Raw genomic sequence first — 23,548 nt, forward strand, 5'->3', positions numbered from 1 at the left:
GATCTCCTTAAAATTACTTTTTTTTTTTTTTTTTAGAAAAGTAAACGGATATAACGGGATTAATAATCGTTGATCATGTTTAAGACAATAGACATAATCATGGACTAACAATCTAATCTGTTCGATCAATGAGTCAAATGAAAATTAATCAAGACCGCTTTATTGTTTATTTAGTGTGCGAATTCTCACTTTCGATTCCTTTCGTAACCTTTTCCTGATTGTTTGCCGTTACGTGAACGGAAACAATGGCATTGCGATAAACACGTGCTCCCTCTAGGGATTATTTGCTTCATTAATAATGTTTCGAAGTTGTTCAATTCAAGTACATACAAAAAAATTATAATTATTTTATTATTCAATCAAAATTATATTTTTATTAATGAGAAATTTTATATATGTGAATAAAAACTTTTTACTGTTTCTTTGATTTTTTTAATATATAATAATTTTATATAATAATAAAATTTTAATATTAAATTGTCTTACTTAGTTCAATTAGTAATTAAAAAGATTTTTAAAATGATTTCCTTCAGCAAATTTTTTCTAATTATGATAAATTATGATAAACTTATAATATAATCACATGTTTTAATTTCATTTCAATGTTACACAAAGCATAATAACAATTCGATCAATCTCTTCTTTTTCCCTTCAATTTACATATATATTTACATGTTAAATTGATATTACCCGGTCTCTTATGAAACCATATATGAATAACAAAAGACATTTTAATTTTAACGAAAATTAACTAAATAAAAGATTATTATTATTCATGTTATATACTTTCTTTAATTTTGTGTTTTATATATTTTCAGATCAATTTCAATTTTCAAAAGAGGATAAGAAAATAAAAAAGAAAATTAATTAATACATATAAGAAATATATATATATATATATATATATATATATATATATATATATATATATATATAAAGAATTAATAAAATAAAATAAAAATAAATAAATAAAAATGATGAGAAGAGAAAAATAATTCTTATATTTATTGAATAAATATACTAATATACTAAATATATACTAATTAATATATGAAAAAAAGTTTCATAATGTTAAAATTTGTGTTTGAAATTGCTTTTAATCTTTTTTTTCTAAAGAATATCAATAATAACAATTATAAAAGTACAAACAAAAGGAATTGCTTGCGTTATTCATTTATACTCTAAAATATATTAAACTAATTAATATCCTATCATAAATGAATCTCTGATATTATCCAAAAAGAAGATATCTAGAATAAAAATGTCTTTTCTCCTTCAACATTTTTTTTTAATTTTCTTTTAATAAAAAATAATTTTGAATCAAATAAATTTTCATTACAAAATATCTTTTATTCAAAGAAAATATTACTAAAATAACTATCTAATATTGTACATGTTACTGTTGTTTTAATTGACGATCTCTTTTAAATTTACTAATCGGCCGGATATTTTTATCTTCTTCTTTCGTTTTCAAAATTTCATTTGTTACTTCTGTTATATTTCTTTCTTTAATATCTTTTACCACCTAAAAATCAAAATACTTACATTATTTAATATGATTATGATTCAAATAAAATATAAAAATTATATATTTTATACAATTTCGTAAGCTGAAGATTGAATAATTTCTTCTTCTTCCTCTTCTTCTTCTTCTTTTTCTTCTTCTTCTTCCATATAATTAAGTGGAACAAGTTGTTCTGAATTCATATCATTTAATGATCTTTTCAAAATAGATTTAGGTTTTGAAAATATTCTATAAATATCTGCTGGAGTTTCTATTAAATTTCCTTTTGATTTTGAACCAAAATTTTCAGAATGACTAAATTCTATTCGAAAAAAATCTTCCATATCTACTATACTTTCATTGTCTTTTTCCTTTTTCTTTATCGAATTTTCTTCTTTTTTTGAAATATTTTCTGGTTCTACAAATGAAACGAATTTTTTTATTTTACAAACTTCAACAGAATCTTTGGATTGTTTTGTATCAGAATTCAGAACTTGTTTTTCTTCTTTTTTAAAGCTTTCTTCTTTTTCACTGTCAGAAGAACTTTCCGATTCATAATAACATTCTCCATCTTGTAATTCGTTTTCAAAATGTTCATAATCTTCTAATCTATAAATTAAAAAATTTAAAAAAAAATGCAAAATTTAAAAATCAAAGAAATTAAAGAATATTAAAAAATATACCTATTTAATTCATCTGCTAATTCTTCTTCAATTTCAAGTTGATCAAGTCTATTAAATAGATCTTCTTCTGTCTCTATCTTTTTTCTTTCTTCCTGTTTTAATTTAACTAATTTCTGATGATACTCTCTTTCTCTTTCTCTATGCTTTTCTGTAATAAGAATTAAAAATTATTCAAATATTTATAAAATTTAAAATATATAGATAAATAACAAATTATATTTGTAAAAAAAACAGATGAGAATTTACTTTTCCATTCTGTAATTTGATTTTCATTCCAATGTTCTATAATCTCTCCTCCAGCAAAATCATCAAAAAGATTACTTTCTAACATCATCATTCTTGTTTCATATAAATCTCTTTCTGCATTTAAATTATTTAACATTTCTTCAGCTTCTAGGATATATAATTTTATAATTATTTTATAATTATATAATTATACTATAAATTTTTAATTATAATATATATATATATTAAATGCTAATTATTATTTAATTAATATAAATGATAATAATAATAAATGATTATATGTATATTACTTGATAATATTGATCATACTTTGTACTCTTCTTTTACAAAGAGCTACAGCACCTGAAGAACTATATTTTGCAAAATATCCATCACCCAAAGAAGCAAGTATTTCATTAGTATGAATTAATTTTCCTTTCATTAAAGCTCGTTTTCCAATAGGTATCATACAATTTACATATAAATCTTTTTGAAAAGTTTGTAATGTCTCTGCAACTTTTTGATGATTCTTTTTGTAGGCTATCCATATTTTACATTGTTCTTCATTGCGTTGAATTCCCTTAAAAAATAGTACTGTATATTTTTTAATATTTATTTATTTAAAATGTACAATATTGTTATATGTATAATATTTAGGCAAAATAAATTTAATTAAAAATATAAAAGTTTAAAATAAAATTATTTTTTTTTCATATATATAAAAATTTTTTTTAGATATTTATTTAACAATTTACCTTTGTGAGAGCTTCATCTAGAAGCGCACATTGAACTTTTCGCATATCATCCATAAAATTCATTGTTAAAACTAAAAAGTTAATTAACAATATATTATTAAAACAGAAAAGATCATTGACTTTATTAAAAAAAAAATTAATTATTTATTTTGTATTATATATTAAAATAAATATTTTACATTTAACAATTCAAAACTTTTAAAAAGTTTTAAATCAATGTATTATATAAAATATTTTGTTTAATTATGTAAATTACTTTACAATCACATTTTAATTTAAACATATATTGTCACAATTTTTATCATAAATATTCTTTCCAATTTCTTAATTCTTTAAATATAACCTAAAAAATAATATTCAAATCTAATAGATCTTTAGAATATTATTCTAAAGATGTCACTATACAAAAATGATACTAAAAAGATTAATTATTAAGCAATTTATTAATTTTTTTAATAACTTTATCATATAAAAGCTTATTTATAAACTATCATAACTTTAATATTTTTCAAGAAAAAATAAATTTTTATTATTATAAATATTCATATTCATTTAAATGTAATAAGTATTCTCGTTGATAGATGGCTCTGTAGTTGCAATTTAGTTATTTAGGTATGTAATTATATGTTCTGTTGGTTCGTGACTTTCTCTCTTGTTTCCTTTTTCCGTTGAAGAGGTATTACAACAAAATGGTTAGTGAATTGGTGAAAATCTGTTTTCGATTAAAACATCCTATTCAATTGTTGTTTAGAAATTTTATCATAATTTTTTTTATCATAATACGATTAAAAATATTTAATAATTTATGTAAACAGAATGATCTTTAAAAATAATCGTGTATATAACCTTACTTTTTAAGAACAAGAGATTTTTTCATTTTTATTGCAAATTTTTTTGTTTGATTTATTATATGTTTTAATATATATATATATATATGTATATATAGTGTATGTGTGCGCGCGCGCGCGTATGTATATATTAATTATTGTTAAAATTTTTAAAATTGGCCAAGTGTGTAAAAGTGCAATGTAAGTAGTGTTATGCTTATCGTTTCAGGGTAAGGTTAAGTGTACTGATCTGAGGACAAAAGATAAAAATGAGTTGCTCAAGCAACTGGAAGAACTCAAAACTGAGTTGACAAATCTTCGAGTGGCAAAAGTTACTGGTGGTGCTGCATCAAAACTTTCGAAAATGTACGTATATATTTTTTTGATTTTAATTTTATTATATTTGTATTATTTTATTTATTAAAAACTCAAGTATAAAATTGATCTAATAATTTATAAGATTAATATATAAAATAATATAAAAATAAAGAATTTATTTATAATTATTATATATAAAATATAAAATTTATTTTCTAAATTAATAATAGTTTTATTCATTTTTTCTTTTTTCAAATAATTAAAAATATCAATGTTTTTATTTTTTTTTATTTCAGCCGTGTGGTAAGGAAAGCAATAGCTAGGGTATATATTATTATGCATCAAAAGCAAAAGGAAAATTTGCGTTTGTTGTATAAAAATCATAAATATAAGCCTTTGGATTTAAGGCCAAAAAAAACTAGAGCTCTTAGAAGAGCATTAACACCTTATCAAGCCAACAGAAAGACTCTAAAAGAAATACGCAAGAGATCTGCTTTTCCTCCAAGGAAGTATGCTTTAAAGGTGTAAATTGCAAGGTATTGAGGGATAAAATAAAGGTTTTTTAAAAATTCAAAGAAGTATTATTTTTCAACATTTAGGGAAAAAGAAATAAAAATTTAAAAATTATTGCCTTGTATTTTGTATAGAAAAGAGTACAAAAATTAAACTTAGATAAACAGCTTCTATTTAATCTACATCTAATTTTTGACTGTTTAATATCTAATATTGTTTGAATTTGTTTTAAGGATATAATTTTTTTAAAATATAATTGAATATGAATAAAAAAATTTAATTTTTAATTATAATCAATAGATAATCATACATAAATTAGAATTTAAAAAATAGAAATGAAATTTATTAAAATTATTTTTGTCTAATCAAACAATTTTAGGTACTTAATATTCAAGAAATAACAGAAGCTGTAAAAATTTAAAGACGAATGCCAGGGTTTCTAGAAAGCACAAAGTTCAGAAGTTCATCACTATCCTCACAGACAAATGGTTTTCGATGATGGCAAGCTACATCATGCCATTTAATTCCATCATTGTAAAAGTTATTCAGAATTGATAAACAAGATTCGTCGTTACCCTGCAATATAAATTCATGCATTAAAAAACTATTAAAAATAAAATTTGAATAAAGCAAATAGAAAATTCATATATATATATATAAATGATTCCAGTTATAATTATAAGTGAAATTATAAGTGAAATTGAATTAAGATAAATTTTTTATCAATATTATCTAAAACTAATAAATATTTCAAATTTTCATTGCCATTAATCGTTCGAATTTATTTGTTGTGCGTATGTGTTGTATTTATAAAAAAATAATAAATTACCTGAGCAGCTTCACGATTATCAGGTTGTGCTTGACCATATCCACCAGTGTGACTCCAATCTCCAGTATTACGCTGTGTAGTTGGACCAATTTTAGCTCCTGAACCAGACCAGAACCATCCATTAATGTTCTGCGGTTGAAGATCTGGTCTGTCACAGCCATTGAAATTACATTTGCGTCCAGATGTCCAAATATATCTCACATTTCCTATAAGAAATAAAAATTAATTTTTTAAAATAAAAATAAAATTAAAATAATATTCGGTTTAATAATTAACCTCGTGCTATTCGTTGTTTGATAAATTCATTTTCTTGCGGTGTTTCAAGAGAAACTGCATCCATACAATGCCTGCGACAAATATTACGAGCATCCAGCCAATCTACTTCGAGATTTCTAGTCGGTTGATGTTCCCAACTGAAAAAATATGAATGTGCAACACCTCTAGCATCCCTATAAGTGGCATGTCGCACCCCTAAAACAAGATTTATTTTTTTATTAAAAAGATTAAAATAAATCAAACGATTAAAAAACACTTACGATTGGCACAACTGCGTGGATCAGGAAGAGCAAGTCGACGTTGAGCATTCACCACAATAATGGTGAGAAGTAATATTAGCCATATCATCCTCATATTGATAATTCCTAAACAAACAAAAAGAACAAGAATATAAAAATAGTTTTAGAATATGGAAGTTCCATTATCTAAATTATGAACAAAAAAATTTGCAAGTATAGTAAAAAATTGATAAAAGTCATTTAAAGTTATCAGAAGTAGATAATAAAAAATTTTTTAGAAAAAGAATCAGGATAAAAGCTTATAATTTATTAATAATTTCTATATTATATATTATAAATTAATTTTTTATTTTAGAAATATTTAACAATAAATGATATTTAAAAACTCATTATACGAAATGATTTTATTAAAAGAAAAAATATTAGACAGTGAATGTTCCAGGAAAACATCTTCTCTTGTGTTGCATATCTATAGCAAGTAAAAGTTTCTTGGGAACTCATCTTTGTCGAGGGTGAAAGGAGACTTTTCAACGGTGAATTATGACCCGAGAAAGAGAGGATCGAAGGAAGATTTCTCACGGTAACGAGAGAGAAAAATGCTGGAGGATTTTGCAACAGGTTTTTATTTTTTGTAATATACCGCTAACTTTTCTCAGAGTCTTCATAGGCTTGTTGCAACTTTCTAAATCGTCTTGATGACAAAACAAAACGTCAAACGATCTGCAATTAATAGCTGCAGTGAACATGAATATGAGACAATTATTTAAGTAACATTTTAAAACGATAAAGATATGAGAATACAAAAATATTCATGAAGAAATATAATTTTAAGTAAAATGTGAAATTGCTATCCACTAGTACTCTGAAAAATAATTGGAACAAAAATTTTAAATCATATACTCAAAATAATAATTTTTAAATTGATTTTAAAAATTTGAAAGTTATTTGCACTTTATGTATATAAATTACAAAAAATATATAAAAAAATTCAAAAGAAAATACAAAAAGAAGTAATATAAAAAAATTTTTCAAATAATTCAGAAATTTAAAAATTGAAGAAATATAACAATCTTTATTATTTCTAAAAATTGTATATATTTATTATTGAAAACAAAAAAATTATTTGTTAAAAGTGATTGTCTATTTAGATATAGATATAGATAATCTATAGCTATAAAAAATACTCTTTAAAAAAAGATTTAAAAAAAGAATTTATAATTAAATGAAAAGAAAATCATGCTAAATTATAATTATATTTATTTTTACATTACAATCGCTAATATTTTTTATTTAATCGGATAATTAAAATATCTAATACATGATCAATATTGCGTTAACTTCGCCCATGTTCGATTATCTTATCTGAATAATAATGATTTTTATTTGGCATTCTATGCCATTGCGGATTTAATGAAACTCCGTTCATAATGTTGCGGCTTTCGCTAAAAATTAGTGTCAGCGGTCGTTCACCTAGATTGAAGAAATGCTAATTCATTTTTAGAGAAATAATTTAATTATAAAATAAAAATAAAACAAAAATTTCATATATAAATAAAATGATTTTTTATGATTATAAAGAAAGTTTAATATATATCAAATTGCATTACAATTTGTATCAAATATATTTTATAAAATAATATTTAGATTTAATTATATTAATGCATTGCAACATTATACATTATTTATTCCACTATAACTCTATACAAATTTAATTGAGTGGATAAAAATTTAATTATATAATTCTTATATTTTAATCAACATTTAAAATAATTCCCTATGAAAGTGAATAGTAAGAATTCTAAAATAAAAAAAATGAATTACATGAATTATTTTATTGATTGTAATTTAAGATTAAATATCTCTATGGTTTATTAAAGATTTTCTAAAAAAAAATGCTGAAAATTTCGACAGAATGTTGCTTTATTCATTAAAGAGAATTACTATCCTATTACGAAAAGATTAGAAAATTTAAGAAATAAGTTATTTCCACAAATTACTAATTATTGTTTCCAACGCCATCTTTGATCTAACCCTTATATTAATCACTATGATTAAATTTATAATATTTTAAAAATTTAATTAGATTTCTATTTTTAATAATTAAATATTAATCAGCAGTTTATATTTTATTTTTATATTATTATCTCTATAAATTATTTTAGATTGATTGTGTTTAACAATTAGTTCCTATTTGAAGGGTTTAAAGAGTATTCGCAAAAGAACAAGAGAAAGAGGGAGAGATCGTGGCTTTATTTCGTATCCGCGTGTATGCTCGTGGAACCGTTATCTGGCCGGCTTTATATCATCCGGTTTACGTGGTTAGCTGTGTGTTCTACGTCTTTCTTAACGGCTCCTCGTCTGTATAAGGCTGTTGTATACGCATATTCGGGACGAGTACAACGATACAAAAACGAGACAGGAACGTGCCAATACGTTCAATGCGAAAAGAAAAAAAAAAATAAAAAGAAAATTAGTGTCGGTTCAATTTCGACTTTCGCTTGATCCAGTTCGATCAAATTATTATTTTATCTATGTTTTGTTTTTCCTAATCGGATTGGATATATTTCGTGTATGAATTTTTGGTGAAATGATGTATAGTACATGGAATGAAATTATAAACACATCAAATCAAATGGATGCTTGGAAATATATTTTTACCATCAACGAATGCAAAGGTATTTTTATTTGTATTAATTTATATTAAAATTTGTATTATTTATACAAATGTACATATTTAATGATATATGGATTATTGATATTTGTTGTTCCAATTAAATTTTTTTTCTTTTCTTTTTTTTTTTTATTCCAATTTTTGAATATTATATTAATATGTCAAAAAATAGATATTAAAAAGATGTTTCTTTTATTCAAAGAAATAAAAAATATTTATAATAATATTGTCTATTATTATATATATTATAGTAGGAATAGAATATAGAATATATTATAGTATGCTTGAATCAGAAATTAGTTTTAAAAAAATTCATTTTTAATTGAAAACTTTTGCTTATAAGATATTGTTAAATGTTATACATTCAATGAAGAATAGAATTTCTCTTTTAATTTATCAAGTTGTGATGGATATCGGAAGGAAAAAGCAGACTCGCTTCTTCTGAATCTTTTTACGGAAGATATCGTAAAAGGTAAATTCTTGATTGAAGTGCATTATACTTCATGTGTTCTACAAGTTACATCGTTGCGTAGACTTGTAAGGATCTTACGCAAGGAAAGTATATGTACCTTCTCAAAGATAAACCTCATCACCTCTCACAAATTGAAGAGAAAGTGAATGATCTTCAAAACAAACGTGTTTATTTAAAATTTGATAAACCAATATAGCAAATATTAAAGGAATTAAATTTTTTTTGAAGAATAAAAAAAATATTATTTTTGAAGGAAATTATTTCTACTTTTTTTGATTGAAAAACAAAAAAAAAAAATTTTAATTATTTCTTACCATTTAAATTTCTTGTGCTTAAGTATAGAAAGCGTGAGAATTAATTGGAAATTCATAGTGCGAATTTGATTAAAAAGTTCATTTGAGAATAATTTTATGAGGCATATATGCATTTATGTATAAAATAATGGAATAACTAATTGAGCGTAAATTATTAAGCAAAAGTAATAGAGATTGCATTGTTAATTGAAGAACTGTAATTAACTTTTGTTTGCTAAAATGAAGGCTTTATTATCGAAACAAAGACCTGTATTATAAATTAAACTTTACTATTTAATTATATAATATAATAAAAAAATTTATTTAAAATTTAATGAATAATGATTTTAATTAACATAATAAATATTTATTATAGAATTCTATATTATAGAATAATAAAATAAATAATAACTTTAAATTTATTCAAATTTTTTATCCAAATATTTGATCATTTTTAATATTTATAATGTAATATAGTTATTTAGAAAATATTCGTGCAATACAAACAAATTTTGGTTAAAAATTAATCAAATTTAATTTATCAAAATGCTCAAGTAATTCTGTAAATTTTATAATTAAATGTATAAAACACTATTTTTAATCATCATAATTATATAATTATGACAATATTAATAAGTATATATAAATATATTTTAAATTATGAAATAAATTCTGATACTATTAGTCTTTGAAATTCTTGGTTTAAATTAATGGTTTTCATACTCGATACATTATGTTTGAATATATATATATTTTATCAAAATTTTTGCCACAAAATGAAAGCAAAAAAATCGATTAAACTTGAAAATCATAATGAATCATCACATGAGTACAAATAGTGGTGACAATACATGCAAAAATTATATTGAAGACTATCCAAGAGAAAGCCCTATGAAGTCACTGTGCGGGTCACGTAAAGCGACTGTATAATTTACGAGGTCGCTTTCGATTTCTCCGATCACACTTACCTAAATAAATAGTTTCCTTTGATTTCTTTAACGATGTTCACTTGGTCTTCAATGATTTTATAGCCAAAACAATAAATTGTCTTTAAGATATGAAAGAAGGTAGTGCAATTTCTTTCGTGAATCCCGTATAAATTGTAATTTCGTATATTTTTCGATCAACTTCAATAGGAAGCTCGTTCACGAGTTGTCGATTGCGACAAGAAAGAAGAATGAACTGCGGTGTGCGAGCAGGCAACCGGTATATAGCCGGCCCACATTCCCTTCTGGCTTGAGTAACCCAGATTCTTCCCACTTGAGTATGTCTGGGGAGCATCTTCGGGGGCCTGAAAGGGGCCTGGATAATTCCCATCTTGTTCTGGCACCTCTCACCAATCGTTTCCCTTCTATCCGTTACTCGCACAAGCTTCCTCGAAATCTTTCAAAGTTATATACATTATATTACTATAATTCATTATTCGTAATTAATTGTTTTAAAAAAATTGTTCTTTCTTTGTCTGATTATATTTGTTGATTCTAATTTCGATAATTATTAAATATATTAGGATAATAAAAATTAATTTTCAAAAGAAAAAATTTCTATATGAAGTATATTTATATAGTTAAATTTATAAAAATGTTCGTTACATTTTGTATTTTATATTTGTATATAAAATGCTATATTTAAAGTAATGATAAACATGCTATTTATTAGCACCATCAATTATGTACAATTAAGAATAACAGAATTTTAAATTGTAAGATTATTTTTACATTCACATATTGCAATAAATATATCTTTTTGTAATATTTTTAAATTATAATTGAAATTTAAGATTGTACTTCTGACTTGTACTTATAACTTCTTTATTATATAAATTATTATTGTAAAAAAATAATTGATTATAAGTTCAATTTAATGACATCTATCATAAAAAATTTAACTTTCACTCTTCTTCTTGAATACATTTCTCTACTAATTCTCTCAAATTAGGATTCTCCATAGCAGCTGCAATTCTTTCCTTATCATTTATTTGTTTATTTACTAAAAAAAACATATTATTATAAAGTATAAATTAAAATAATCATAATATATAATATATAATAATTAATTAATACTTACTTTCTTGTTCTGTAGAATGTGCACCTTTCTTAATATATATATCTAATTTAAAAAGAGCTACTAAATTACGTTCTAATTTTACTCTAATGCAAAGACCAATTAATGTTGCCAGAGAGCAATGAGGTACTGTTGGATTAAACTCGATGCGAATCACAGATACTCCTTGAGGAGTTTGTTTTAAAATCTCAACGCAGTCTTCATAGACAACATCCAATTGTTCTAATGTTTGTGGCTTTTCTGGATCCTTAATCGTTCTCAATAAATCTATAATTATTTTAAATTTCATAAGTTTTAATAAAGATGATTCATTAATAATGCAATAATAATAATTTTTTTATATTAAAATAACTTAATAACTAATTCATTTAATAACTAATTTAAAATAATTAATTGATTTTATAAATTAAATTTATACAATTGATTGCCTCATATATTATAATGTACAATAAAAATTTAATTAATTATTAATTATTAAATTAATATATTAGTTTTGATTTTCTTAATGGCTATTTTTTAAATGAAAAATTTATATTAAAATTGTTATTAATAAAAATTGATAAAATATTTTTTATTTAATCTATAATTAATTTGATATTTGTTTGATCAAAAATTTGAACTTGCCATAAATAGATTCCTTGAGTTCAGTATCGGATCGTGAAACTAAACTTCTGTTGTTTTTCGCCTCCAAACAGCCTTCAATAGCCTCCATTTCATCGTTCGCTGGTACACCATCTCTTATCTTCCCCCCAATTGAAATTTTTCGTAAAAATGACAACATTTTTACCCCGTTCCCCCCTGTCCACTTATAGCGATCAATGATACATAATTAAAATTTGTTTATATTACTTGCAATTACGTAGTACTTGCAATGGACCTAACCTCTGATCAACGATTTATAAAACCCATGGTAAGTGCGAAATCATGGCGCGAAAATTTAACAATGAAAAGTTTTTTCTTTTAAATTTTTTTATTATATATTAAATTTTCATTTTTTAATGTAAATAATTTTATAATATTGAAAGTTAGAAAAGATTAAACATTATATTGATGAAATATTGCTCATAAAATAAATGAATTCCGTAATGATTTTAAGCTTAAATTATCGATCAAATTATTATAAAATCGATTGATATCGATTTATAATAATATATATATATATTTTATTGATATTTAAAACTAAAAAAAAATCATTCTATTTGATTTTAATACAGGTCAGAAAAAAAGATAATTTCTTGATTTTATAAGTGCAATTCATCTATTATATTTATACATTACAATTTATCTTATTTTATTTAATGTTCTTAAAAATTTATATTTGTTATGAATAAATTATTACAAGAAACAAATTATTACAAAAGTATAAGAAACATAACCCTAAAATTACATACATAGTTTCTATTTGTATATTAATTTATTTTCGTATCAATATTTTAAATATGTATGATTTGTTTATTTAACAGTGCTGTTATTTATTTTATTTTTGTGAATTTATATATAATTTGTAATAAATTTTATATAAATTATTTTCAATACAAGATAACGCAAAGAACTTTATAACTTTGAAAGATTAATATATTAATATTATTTTATTTTATTTGAAAATCATAATATACTAAATCATTAAATTTATATAATTTTTATTATTGAAATTAATTTATATTATTGAATTCTGTTTTTTTAAATATAATTATGAAAAAGAATTGAAAATATTCATATTTTTTTTTTATTATTGTAAATATGAAGATATACTTCATATTTTTTTTTTATTATTTAATTTCTTTTTTCTTCTCTAATTTTTGAAAATTTTAAGGAATTGATTTTAAATTATTAGATTTATATTGATAAAACAATATGTAAATATATATTGTACATTATTTATATTTTAATAAATCAATTTCATATTATAATAATGTATTGATTACATAATTTTTATAGATTATTCATTATTCATTTTCTTTTTAGTATTTTAATTTACATTTAAATAAAAGAAATATCGAAAAAAATTATAATTCGTTCTCTTCCTAATAACTTTCACCTTCATTGAAATTTGATTGCTTATCTAGAAGGTGGAAGGGTGGAAAGAAGCTACAGAATGACAAAAGTTCATAGTCCAAAGATCGTGACCCGGCTACAACAAACATAACCTATGATCCGATTAATATTAAAAAAAAGAATGTGCAGTCTCAAGCGACGCATCTTGCGCACGCTCCGTTCCGCAGCGAAAGCATATAGAGAGATACGTAAGGTACCTCCACCGGAGAACATTGGCGAGAATTCGTGGAAGCTAACGGCGGTCGTGTCTGGGCCCTCCATGAAGTTGATAAACGCATTCATTCCGGCTGACCGAATGAGGTTTTAAGGTGAGAGAACGGTGCAATGCGTGTCGGGCGAGGAATGCGTAAGAAAAGCTTTCTAGAGGGTCTGATCCTCCTGTTTAATCCATTATCCGCAACAGAATATGAAATTCAAAAGTTAAACCTGTGATATGCGTCTTAAGGCGGTGGTTCAACGTGAGTTGACTGATTTCGACGAGACTTGGAATCCACATACTTGTGTTAGAAGGCTAGTCACTGATTCTCGAGTGTTTGAACTGATGATTATCCCATAGTCTTGGCTATTTCAATTAGGGAAGGTAAGAGTTGTTTTTTGGAATGAAGAATTCTGTATAAAGTTTGCTAAACAAATTTTTTCATATTTTTTCTTTTATTCAGTTTATGTGTATTTTTTTTTGGATTCTTTTTTAGAGAGATTGATAGCGTTCATTCATTTTTTAAAATTCTTTTCTCATTGTTTCATAGGAAATAGATTAAATTCTTATGATATTATTTATGATTTATATTTATACTGGAATGGAGAGAAATTGTAATTATTTCAGAGAAAGTTTAAACATTTACATCATAATTATCGAAAATGTGAAATGGCGTTTATAATTAATGTGATTATTTTTTCATGTGAAAGTATGCTATACGATTGTAAAATGATTAAATGAAGAAAATTTATTCGTGATTTACTATTCGTTTTATCGTTTATTTAATATAATATTTCTTTTTTTTATTTTATTGTTTAAATTATTTTTATTCATATAAATTTAAATATTTAATATATCTTGTTTAATAAATATATATTCTATTTCTATTATCGAAAGAGATAAGTAGATATTATGTCTCTTTGATTCGTTCGTTTTTTGAATGTATCGGAAATGAGAGTGAGAAGCATGTGAATGAAATAGAGAAAAAAATTCAACATTTTTTTCTTTATATTATTTATACATATTACATAATTGAATTTATTATTATTATATAAACTTAACCAATAAAAAAATCTTTAAATAAAATAATTTCATAATTATAAAATAAAAAATATAATTTTATTTTTTACATTTTGATCAATTAATAATAATTAATAATAAATAAATCGATCACAGATTAAAAATAACATGAATATTTTGGCAAAGTAGTACCAGAAATCGGTGAGAGTAATTCACTAAGCATAGTGAAAATATCCATTAAACAAACATAAATTAAATTAGATTTTTTTTTATACAAAATTATTAATATATTTTATATTATATTTATTATATTTTTTATACAAAATTTTTAATACAAAATTCAAATAACAAAACATAAATATATAGAAAGTATTTATAAATACTTTCATCATATTATATCTTGCTTTCGTTGGATTGGACAATTTTGCTTTCTAATTATCCTTATATTTAGGAAATATTTTAAAAATGACGTAATACAATTTTAGCTTATTATTAATAAATTGATATAAAATTATATATTTTTATTACTATATTTATAATAAATATAATTTTTTTTTATTACATTTATAACTCTCAATAGTTAATAATATCAACTTTAGTAGCATTAATCATTCGAATTTAGATTCTTGAAATTAGATTACGTTTTTTTAAATATGAAATATAAATTAAAAAATATTAGCATAAGTAATTAGAAGTCTTTCATTGCCTTAAATCAATATCATACTGAAACCAAATCAAAATAATTTATGTATTTTGAACTTTTTATTAACAACATTTATTAATCAATAACATTATAATGCAAGATAAATAGTTTAATTATGATTAATCAGAATAATTGTAAGATTTAGATAAAAAAAATAGAAAATATATATAATTATTTATAGATTTGAAGACATATTGATTAATCTGATTGATAAAATAATTTCTTTTATCGTTAAATCTTGCGTTTAATAATGTAAATAAAAGATAAGATATAAGTATTTTTACAAATGTAGGGAAAAAATACAAAACTGATAAGAATATCTATTTCATTAACTATGTTGTTTATTCATTCTCGATAGCGATAGTAAAATCAAGAAATACGTTGTAATCGAAGTTACATCTTTGCAATATTTTTTTGCTTTGAAGAATTCCAATAAATTTTTTCTGAAAATAATATTATTGAATTATAAAATATTAAATCTATGCATAAATTTATTTATTTTTTTCATAATATATATAAATAAAAAGATATAAATATATAAATGTTTTTCTTTATATATATAAATAAAAAGGTAATGTATATATTCATTATATTTTATATTAATTTAATCTTTTTATCATTATAGTTTGATTTTTTAATTATATACATATATAATTTATTCTAAATATTGATTATTTAACAATTTAATTACCTACTGAGAATATACTTATTTCACGTATTTTTTTATAAATAAGACGTCAGATGTCGCTCGATTATATTCTTTATCAAAGAATGAATGATAATAATAATTATCAATAAAAAAAGCACAAAAATTTATTCAATAATTCCATATTATTATTTATAAAAAAATCATTATAATTATAATTCAATCATTATTGAAATATTAATGATAAATCATATATTGTGCATATATATAAAAAAATATGTATATGTATAATTTCTGAGTATCGAGTTCTTACGTCTCTGGTTCTAACAATTCTTTTTCATTTGGCGCGCGTGTGTAGTGATTTCATCGAAATTTCTCTTTTTTCGATTATTAATTGAATAAAATTTGATAAACATAAGTGTTAACATCTAATTAAAAGATAACTGTAAGTTGTATATTTTTCATATACAAATTTGATGATTTACATTATTAGATAATTTCAATTTTATCCCAAAAAATACAAATTACGTAATGTGTAATATAGAAAAATATAACATAAATATATACATCATTTTTCTATCATTCTTCTATTTATATATATATATATATAATGTGTGTTATAATAAATACAATCCAATTCATTAAAATATTTATTTTATCATAACCAATTAAAAAATTATTTAGTAAAATTTATTTTATTCAAAGATATAATAAATCCAACATTCATTATTAAAATTAATTCTCTTAGAAATCAATATAAATTATTTTTAATAAATCAAGGAAATATGAATACTTTTTTTACGATTATATATTTACTTACTACTCTGCTCGTATCGTTGCAGCACCCAGCGCATGTGCGAATATCCCCCACCATACTGCCGAGTGAATTACCGGAGCCGTCTGCCATCTGATTGAACTGGAGGTAAAGAGAGAGAACCAACCGATAAAACGATGCCGCAGGCACGCTGGTGGAACGCTGTTATCGCGAGCAGTCGGCCTAGGACGTGGGAACAACTGACTGCCTCCTCCTCCGCGGGTTCAGGGACATCGACAGGAAGAACATCCATATGTCCGACGACTGAAGTTGTAATCCACCGGCCGGCTACCGTCAGAACATTACACCGCGGCATGGCGAGCAGTCAATCTGGAACCAAAATCCTCACCGAGGATAATGTTTTCACGAATCTTCGGAAAATGGAGTACGCAGTGCGCGGACCACTCCTTTTACGTGCTCTCGAGATCGAAAAGGAGCTTCAGAAGGTAAGAATAAGAATATGTTTATGAATGAAGTGATAATGAAAAAAGTCAATGCACTAGCTTTATAGCTTAATTCATATCGTATACTGTGTCATAAAGTATCGAATGTTTTCATTGAAATCAATCGATTTTAAATGAATGTATTGCAATTCTATATGAAATTGTATTGATATAATTTAAATTCAATTTCAGTTGTTTTTTATTGATTAATAAATTGGCGGTAATATAAATGTGAATAAAAGTTGTTTGTGATGTGATATTTTGTTTTTCTTTATTTGTACATAATATACATATATGAATAAAGTGTATTGAGAATTAAATTCTATTGAAATGATATACACAGTGTTAATATAATATATTCTTGAAATATCTTTGATATTTGAAGATTGATTTTAAAGATCAAAACACAAATTTTGATATATATATATATATATATATAAAAATGATAATTAAGACTTATTTATTAAATAAGTAATTGAAATTTGTATTATATGAAAAAAAATAAAAATATTCTGTTCATTTTCACTATACCGTTTTGTTCTCGTTTACTTTTTAAGAATTATGAATTTAAATTGTTCATAACATGAATTTTAATTGTTCATATTTAATAAAAACTTCAATTAATAATTTTGTATATTAATTTTTATTTGTTTATAATTGATTCTTCAAAAATCCTACAAATATAACATCGTGTAATATTGTTAATATATCAACATTATTAATATATTATATTATACAGGTATTGATATTGCAAATAATAATTATATATATAGAGGTTATGTCTCATTTATTAAGAATTACAGGATTATTGATTAAAATCCGTAATTACTATATAGGCATAAATTAATATATAATAAATATAAATTAATATAATTAATATTAATATATAAACATAGTAATTATTTTAAAGAAATCTTTCACATAATTCTTCAATTTTAACTAATAATAATAAAAAAAATATTGTCAACTAATAATTTAAAAAAAAGTTTTTTTAAATTATACCAATTTTATTTCATTTTACCAATAAAATATTTAAAATATAAAAAAATTATATTTTATAATATAATAAAATATTTCATAATAAAGAAATTAGATAAAAAATTTTATATATTATAAATTAATTGAATAAAAATATATTAAATACAAATTTGACTAGTTTCAATTGATGTTAGTATTAAAACCACTTGTCGTTGTAGTAGCAAATATCTAAAAATAGTAATTCAATTGGCGTCGATTAGTGCAAACGAATATTGCATTTTGAAATAACGTAATTTCTACAAAAAAGTTTTGATATCTATATATATATTATCTATATATATAATTTTGAAATTAAATTTTATAAAATTTCATCTTTGTCAAAATCATTTTCAACATTATGATTACATATAATAAAACATATATTTAATACTATTTTATTAAAAATATAACTTAATTTATATCATAAAATAATAATTATCATTATTAGTATAGAAATAATATATAATTATATTATATACATAACTTATAATGCAGAATACATTTGTATAATTATGATGTATAATTTATATATATATATATTGAGTCAATATATAAATTAAACTAAATTTTAAATTACTTAAAAATTATAATTTTTTCATTATTTGATAATAAATTATCTCTACATAATATATTATTGATAATATATTATCTCTATAATTTTGTTATCGAATAGAACAAATAAGAATCATAAAGAAATATATCATAAAAAATAAATTAGAAATATAATAATAAATATAATAATAAATATAGTTAAATTGATTTATTTATTCGTGCAATTTAATATTGTAAGCTATGAAGAAAAATAAACACGCTATATGTATATAAGACCTTCATTTGATTACTAGTGATCATATTACATATCATTTATTAAATATAATTTGTTAAAATTCAAAATCTTATTATCGAATATAAAAATTAAGAATAAAAATTGAAATATTTTTTAATATTTTTATTATATTATACAAAAATTCCTAAAAAATTTTGTTTTGAAAAATACTTTTTTGAAATAATATGATAAATGCATAATTTCACTTTAATAAATATATAATAAATAAATGATAAATATATATAAATATCTCATTTCTGAGAAAATCTTGATTTTCTAAAAAAATTAATTTTGAAAAAAGTTACGTGACTTATTTCACGTACACATTCTAATATTTTCCATTAGTTCTTCAAATATGAAATTATGTTAAAGTTTCAATTATAAACATATAACGGAAAATTTATCATGATATCGGTTAAAATTATTACATTATTGCATAATAATAATTATCATATATTTATTTATTAAAAAAATTCTAAGTGTTTTATTAATATATTAATAAAAATATATGAAATTATAAAATTTTTTTATATTATATTATGTTATATTATGTTTTTTAAAAAATTTTTTTTAATTATTATTTTTATATTATATTATATTATATTATATTATATTTTTTAAAAAAAATAATTTTAAAATTCAGAATCAAAAAAATAATCCTTTGCAATAATAAATTGGTTGTCAGCGATTTGATTTAAATTCTGATTCAAATGTTATCAAAATCTATTTTATCTCTTTTAAACCCAATGTAATTTTTTCATATTTACTTCACTTAGGTATGTATTATTCTGTGTTATATATGTATATATTATGAATCATGCTACGTTGCGTAACATTTGCAAATATGCTAACCATTTACAATCGAAACGTTTCACTTATGTTTTCAATTCAATCAAATTAAATTATTTAAAAATATATATTAAACAATATATAGATAAAATAAATAAAATGTTAAAAAAAAAATCACTAAATCGTGATTTAATATAAATATAATCTAATTACATATATGTAACTAGCAAACAAATTTAATTCAATGGATTATTTCATTCTTTTAAAATCTAGTTGCAATTTGGCCAAAATGTTGGAATATAATTTATATTTTATAATTAAATTGTAATAAGTATAATAAATCAAATTTGAGAAAATAGTTCGTTGAAAATATATCTTTTTGTTTTAGGGAGTCAAGAAACCATTCAAGGAGGTGATAAAGGCAAATGTGGGAGATGCACATGCTATGGGCCAACAGCCTATCACTTTCTTGAGGCAAGTACTGACCCTGACAGTATCGCCGAATCTTCTCAATGATCCTAACTATCCTGAAGACGTGAAGGATCGAGCCAAGACTATCTTATACCATTGTAAAGGAGGCAGCATTGGTTCGTATTCGGAATCAGCAGGAATTGAGATCATCCGGAAACATATTGCCCAGTACATTCAGGATCGCGATGGAATTCCATCTGATTATCATAATATCATCCTCTCGAACGGCGCTTCGGATGGAATTAAAGTGTGCACGTTACTTATATATTATAATGTGTTTCAAAATTATGAGTTTATTGAACGGATATTTTTAAGTAATAGAGTATAATCATTTAAGATATTTTTTTTTAATATATATTTAATATATATGTACATTTTTGTTTTTTTAGTAATAATGTTTTTAATAGACATATTTAAATTTTTTGATGAATAATTTATTAAACATTTTAGTTTTAATCTTTTATAAATGAAAATTTTATTTACTGAACTCATAATTTTAAAACACTTTTTATACTATTATCAGTTATTAAAATTCGGAAACATTTTTATTGAGTATAATTAAAATTATTTCTTATTTTCTATTAATGAAGGACTATCTATAATCATAAGATTATTAACATTATTATAACTTATAGCTAAATTATTAAAAAATCATTTACATTTTATTTATGTTACAGTCCTTTCTGAAGTTGTTCAATGAGAAAATAGACGGTAAACCATCCGGTGTGATGATTCCAATTCCACAGTATCCTTTATATTCTGCCACTCTAGCTGAATTTGGTTTGGCTCAAATTGGTTATTATTTAAATGAAGAAAATAAATGGGCGTTAGATATTTCTGAATTGGATAGAGCATTAAATGAATCAAGAAGAATGTGTAATCCTCGTGTACTAGTCGTAATAAATCCTGGTAATCCAACCGGACAAGTTCTTACACGTACCAATATTGAAGACATTATTCGATTTGCGTATAAAAATCATTTGTTCTTGTTGGCTGACGAGGTTTATCAAGATAATGTTTATGATAAAGATAGTGCCTTCCATTCATTTAAGAAAGTAATGACAGAAATGGGAGAACCTTATTGTAAAATGGAACTGGCTTCCTTTATGTCTATTTCTAAAGGTAAAATTATGTTAATTTTCTATTCTAATAAATATTACTTTCCAAATAAAATATTCATCAATTTTTTAGTTATTTTTTAATTATTAATATTTAATATGTAAAATAATTATCGTAAAGAAATTAACTTTGCGAAAATGAATAATATGTTTATGTTTATTGGATCAGGTTATATGGGAGAATGTGGAATCCGCGGTGGCTATGGAGAAATTATTAATATGGATCCCAAAGTAATGGCAATATTATTAAAGTCGATTTCAGCAATGTTATGTCCGACTGTTCTTGGTCAAGTAGTGATGGACGTTGTAGTAAATCCACCAAAATCAAATGAACCATCCTATGAATTATTTCAAAAAGAAAAAGAACAAACTTTATATTCTTTAGCGGAGCGATCGAAATTAGTAGTCGATACATTAAATACCATTCCAGGTTTTAAGGTATTTTTAAAAAATTAATTATACTATTTTATTTTATAAATTATAAAACTTCCAATTTTTTATAGGTTAATCCAGCTATGGGTGCAATGTATGTATTTCCACGAATTGATCTACCAAAAAAAGCTATAGAGGTAGCAGAAAGGGAAGGTCAACAGCCTGATGTTTTTTATGCTTTCAAACTATTAGAATCTACTGGAATATGTGTAATACCAGGTTCTGGTTTTGGACAACAACCTGGAACCTATCATTTTAGGACGACAATTTTGCCACAAAAAGAAAAAATAAAAACAATGCTTGAATGTCTGAAACAATTCCATCTTAAGTTCCTTGAGGAGTACAAATAATAATATATAAAAATTTTTATATTATTTTAATCTCGAAATCAGGGTCATAATATGTGAATCAGTATTAAATTTTCATGAAATTATTTTAAATTTATTCGGAAGATTATTTTGCACTTTATAATGAAAAAAATACAAAAAATTTTTGAGATTGTTATAGAATAGATTTATTATGTACGTATGTATCACAGTAATTCATTGATAACTAATAGATATGTTTTTTTATAATACTCATTGATGTTATCAGGTTATTACAGTAGAATTCCGTTTATGTGATTGAAATTTGTATTTTTATTATCTAAACTTTACTTTTATTATATGAATTATCATTAAGCATTGTTCTATTTATATAAATGTATATAAATATTATTATGTATTTAAAGATAAATGTTTAATAGAATTCTCTTATGTAAATGAGCTCTTATGTGAACAATTATAAATGATGGGAATAAGACTTTTATTAATCTGATGAACCGATTACCCTCTAGATAGATTTATATAAACGGATTTCTACTGTACATAGAAAGTATATTGTAATTTACATTTGAGCAGATTAAGTATAATTATAAATTTGCATTATATGCAAATAATTTTCATTATATGCAATTTTCATGGAGGAATAAATTGTTATCAATATAAACAAGATGTACAAATGAACTTGAAATAGATTTTAAAGTTTTTATCATATGTATATAGATTATATACATTTAATGAAATTCATTTACTAAAAAAAACTTATGTTTATATTTGTTTATATATGTTCAAAATCCACAATAAAAAAAAATTACATAAAAATGAAAAAATGTGCAATATATTTATTATTATTTTTAAATGAAACTTATTAAAAATATAAATATATATTTGATAATGTGCATTCAGTAATATATATTAACAATATATTAATATATATATCGATAATATAACTAATAATTTAGCATTTCACATAAATGTTTTGCAAATATAATACTATGAGTAATTAATTTTTAAATAATAAGTAAAAAT

The 23,548-nt window shown here is 22.5% G+C and overlaps 5 protein-coding genes across 10 annotated transcripts; 2 read left to right on the forward strand and 3 right to left on the reverse strand.

The window, feature by feature from the left end:
* Positions 1-1,329: 1,329 nt before the first annotated feature.
* Positions 1,330-3,489, reverse strand: LOC100577302 (unconventional prefoldin RPB5 interactor-like protein). 6 transcript variants are annotated; one of them, XM_026442543.1, is made up of 7 exons: positions 3,435-3,489; positions 3,168-3,238; positions 2,743-2,992; positions 2,434-2,577; positions 2,188-2,335; positions 1,600-2,113; positions 1,330-1,525 (listed from the first exon to the last, which is right to left on the reverse strand). In XM_026442543.1, exons 1-7 carry the CDS (start codon positions 3,448-3,450, stop codon positions 1,397-1,399), a joined length of 1,272 nt encoding a protein of 423 aa, XP_026298328.1. In that variant the 5' UTR covers positions 3,451-3,489; the 3' UTR covers positions 1,330-1,396. The 6 variants fall into 6 exon arrangements, with proteins under 6 accessions (XP_026298328.1, XP_026298327.1, XP_026298329.1 ...); XM_026442542.1 differs by having other exon boundaries at positions 2,434-2,580; XM_026442544.1 differs by having other exon boundaries at positions 2,434-2,580; positions 3,347-3,477.
* A 328-nt stretch (positions 3,490-3,817) lies between these two features.
* RpL35 (ribosomal protein L35) lies at positions 3,818-5,669 on the forward strand. The gene is made up of 4 exons (NM_001174143.1): positions 3,818-3,859; positions 4,224-4,360; positions 4,609-4,848; positions 5,205-5,669. Exons 1-3 carry the CDS (start codon positions 3,857-3,859, stop codon positions 4,838-4,840), a joined length of 372 nt encoding a protein of 123 aa, NP_001167614.1. The 5' UTR covers positions 3,818-3,856; the 3' UTR covers positions 4,841-4,848; positions 5,205-5,669.
* CTL5 (C-type lectin 5) lies at positions 4,929-10,789 on the reverse strand. Its single transcript, NM_001242997.1, has 5 exons — positions 10,574-10,789; positions 6,191-6,295; positions 5,931-6,125; positions 5,655-5,860; positions 4,929-5,401 (listed from the first exon to the last, which is right to left on the reverse strand). Exons 2-5 carry the CDS (start codon positions 6,282-6,284, stop codon positions 5,243-5,245), a joined length of 654 nt encoding a protein of 217 aa, NP_001229926.1. The 5' UTR covers positions 6,285-6,295; positions 10,574-10,789; the 3' UTR covers positions 4,929-5,242.
* Positions 10,650-12,579, reverse strand: LOC409195 (MIP18 family protein galla-1). The gene is made up of 3 exons (XM_392719.7): positions 12,294-12,579; positions 11,673-11,936; positions 10,650-11,594 (listed from the first exon to the last, which is right to left on the reverse strand). The coding sequence occupies exons 1-3, from the start codon at positions 12,448-12,450 to the stop codon at positions 11,497-11,499; spliced, it is 519 nt and encodes a 172-aa protein (XP_392719.1). The 5' UTR covers positions 12,451-12,579; the 3' UTR covers positions 10,650-11,496.
* A 4,552-nt stretch (positions 12,580-17,131) lies between these two features.
* Positions 17,132-23,349, forward strand: LOC409196 (alanine aminotransferase 1). Its single transcript, XM_006559431.3, has 5 exons — positions 17,132-17,549; positions 20,567-20,896; positions 21,327-21,771; positions 21,937-22,205; positions 22,271-23,349. The coding sequence occupies exons 1-5, from the start codon at positions 17,241-17,243 to the stop codon at positions 22,547-22,549; spliced, it is 1,632 nt and encodes a 543-aa protein (XP_006559494.1). The 5' UTR covers positions 17,132-17,240; the 3' UTR covers positions 22,550-23,349.
* The last annotated feature ends 199 nt before the right edge of the window (positions 23,350-23,548 follow it).

The sequence above is a fragment of the Apis mellifera genome, linkage group LG8 (assembly GCF_003254395.2).
Source record: "Apis mellifera strain DH4 linkage group LG8, Amel_HAv3.1, whole genome shotgun sequence".
Taxonomy (NCBI): Eukaryota; Metazoa; Arthropoda; class Insecta; order Hymenoptera; family Apidae; genus Apis; species Apis mellifera.

Excerpts from the sequence above, each read along its gene's own strand:
- LOC409195 (XM_392719.7), bottom strand. The coding sequence starts at position 12,450 with ATGTTGTCATTTTTACGAAAAATTTCAATTGGGGGGAAGATAAGAGAT. Across the intron at positions 11,937-12,293 it reads ACTCAAGGAATCTATTTATG|ATTTATTGAGAACGATTAAG; the intron begins GCAAGTTCAAAT and ends AAATAATTATAG. Across the intron at positions 11,595-11,672 it reads ACATTCTACAGAACAAGAAA|TAAATAAACAAATAAATGAT; the intron begins GTAAGTATTAAT and ends TGTTTTTTTTAG.
- LOC409196 (XM_006559431.3), top strand. The coding sequence starts at position 17,241 with ATGCCGCAGGCACGCTGGTGGAACGCTGTTATCGCGAGCAGTCGGCCT. Across the intron at positions 21,772-21,936 it reads CTTTATGTCTATTTCTAAAG|GTTATATGGGAGAATGTGGA; the intron begins GTAAAATTATGT and ends TTATTGGATCAG. Across the intron at positions 22,206-22,270 it reads ATACCATTCCAGGTTTTAAG|GTTAATCCAGCTATGGGTGC; the intron begins GTATTTTTAAAA and ends AATTTTTTATAG.
- LOC100577302 (XM_026442542.1), bottom strand. Across the intron at positions 2,581-2,742 it reads TTGTAAAAGAAGAGTACAAA|AAGCTGAAGAAATGTTAAAT; the intron begins GTATGATCAATA and ends TATATATCCTAG. Across the intron at positions 2,336-2,433 it reads TCAAATTACAGAATGGAAAA|AAAAGCATAGAGAAAGAGAA; the intron begins GTAAATTCTCAT and ends TTCTTATTACAG.
- CTL5 (NM_001242997.1), bottom strand. The coding sequence starts at position 6,284 with ATGAGGATGATATGGCTAATATTACTTCTCACCATTATTGTGGTGAAT. Across the intron at positions 5,861-5,930 it reads CAAACAACGAATAGCACGAG|GAAATGTGAGATATATTTGG; the intron begins GTTAATTATTAA and ends TATTTCTTATAG. Across the intron at positions 5,402-5,654 it reads ATAATCGTGAAGCTGCTCAG|GGTAACGACGAATCTTGTTT; the intron begins GTAATTTATTAT and ends TTTATATTGCAG.
- RpL35 (NM_001174143.1), top strand. Across the intron at positions 4,361-4,608 it reads GCATCAAAACTTTCGAAAAT|CCGTGTGGTAAGGAAAGCAA; the intron begins GTACGTATATAT and ends TTTTTATTTCAG.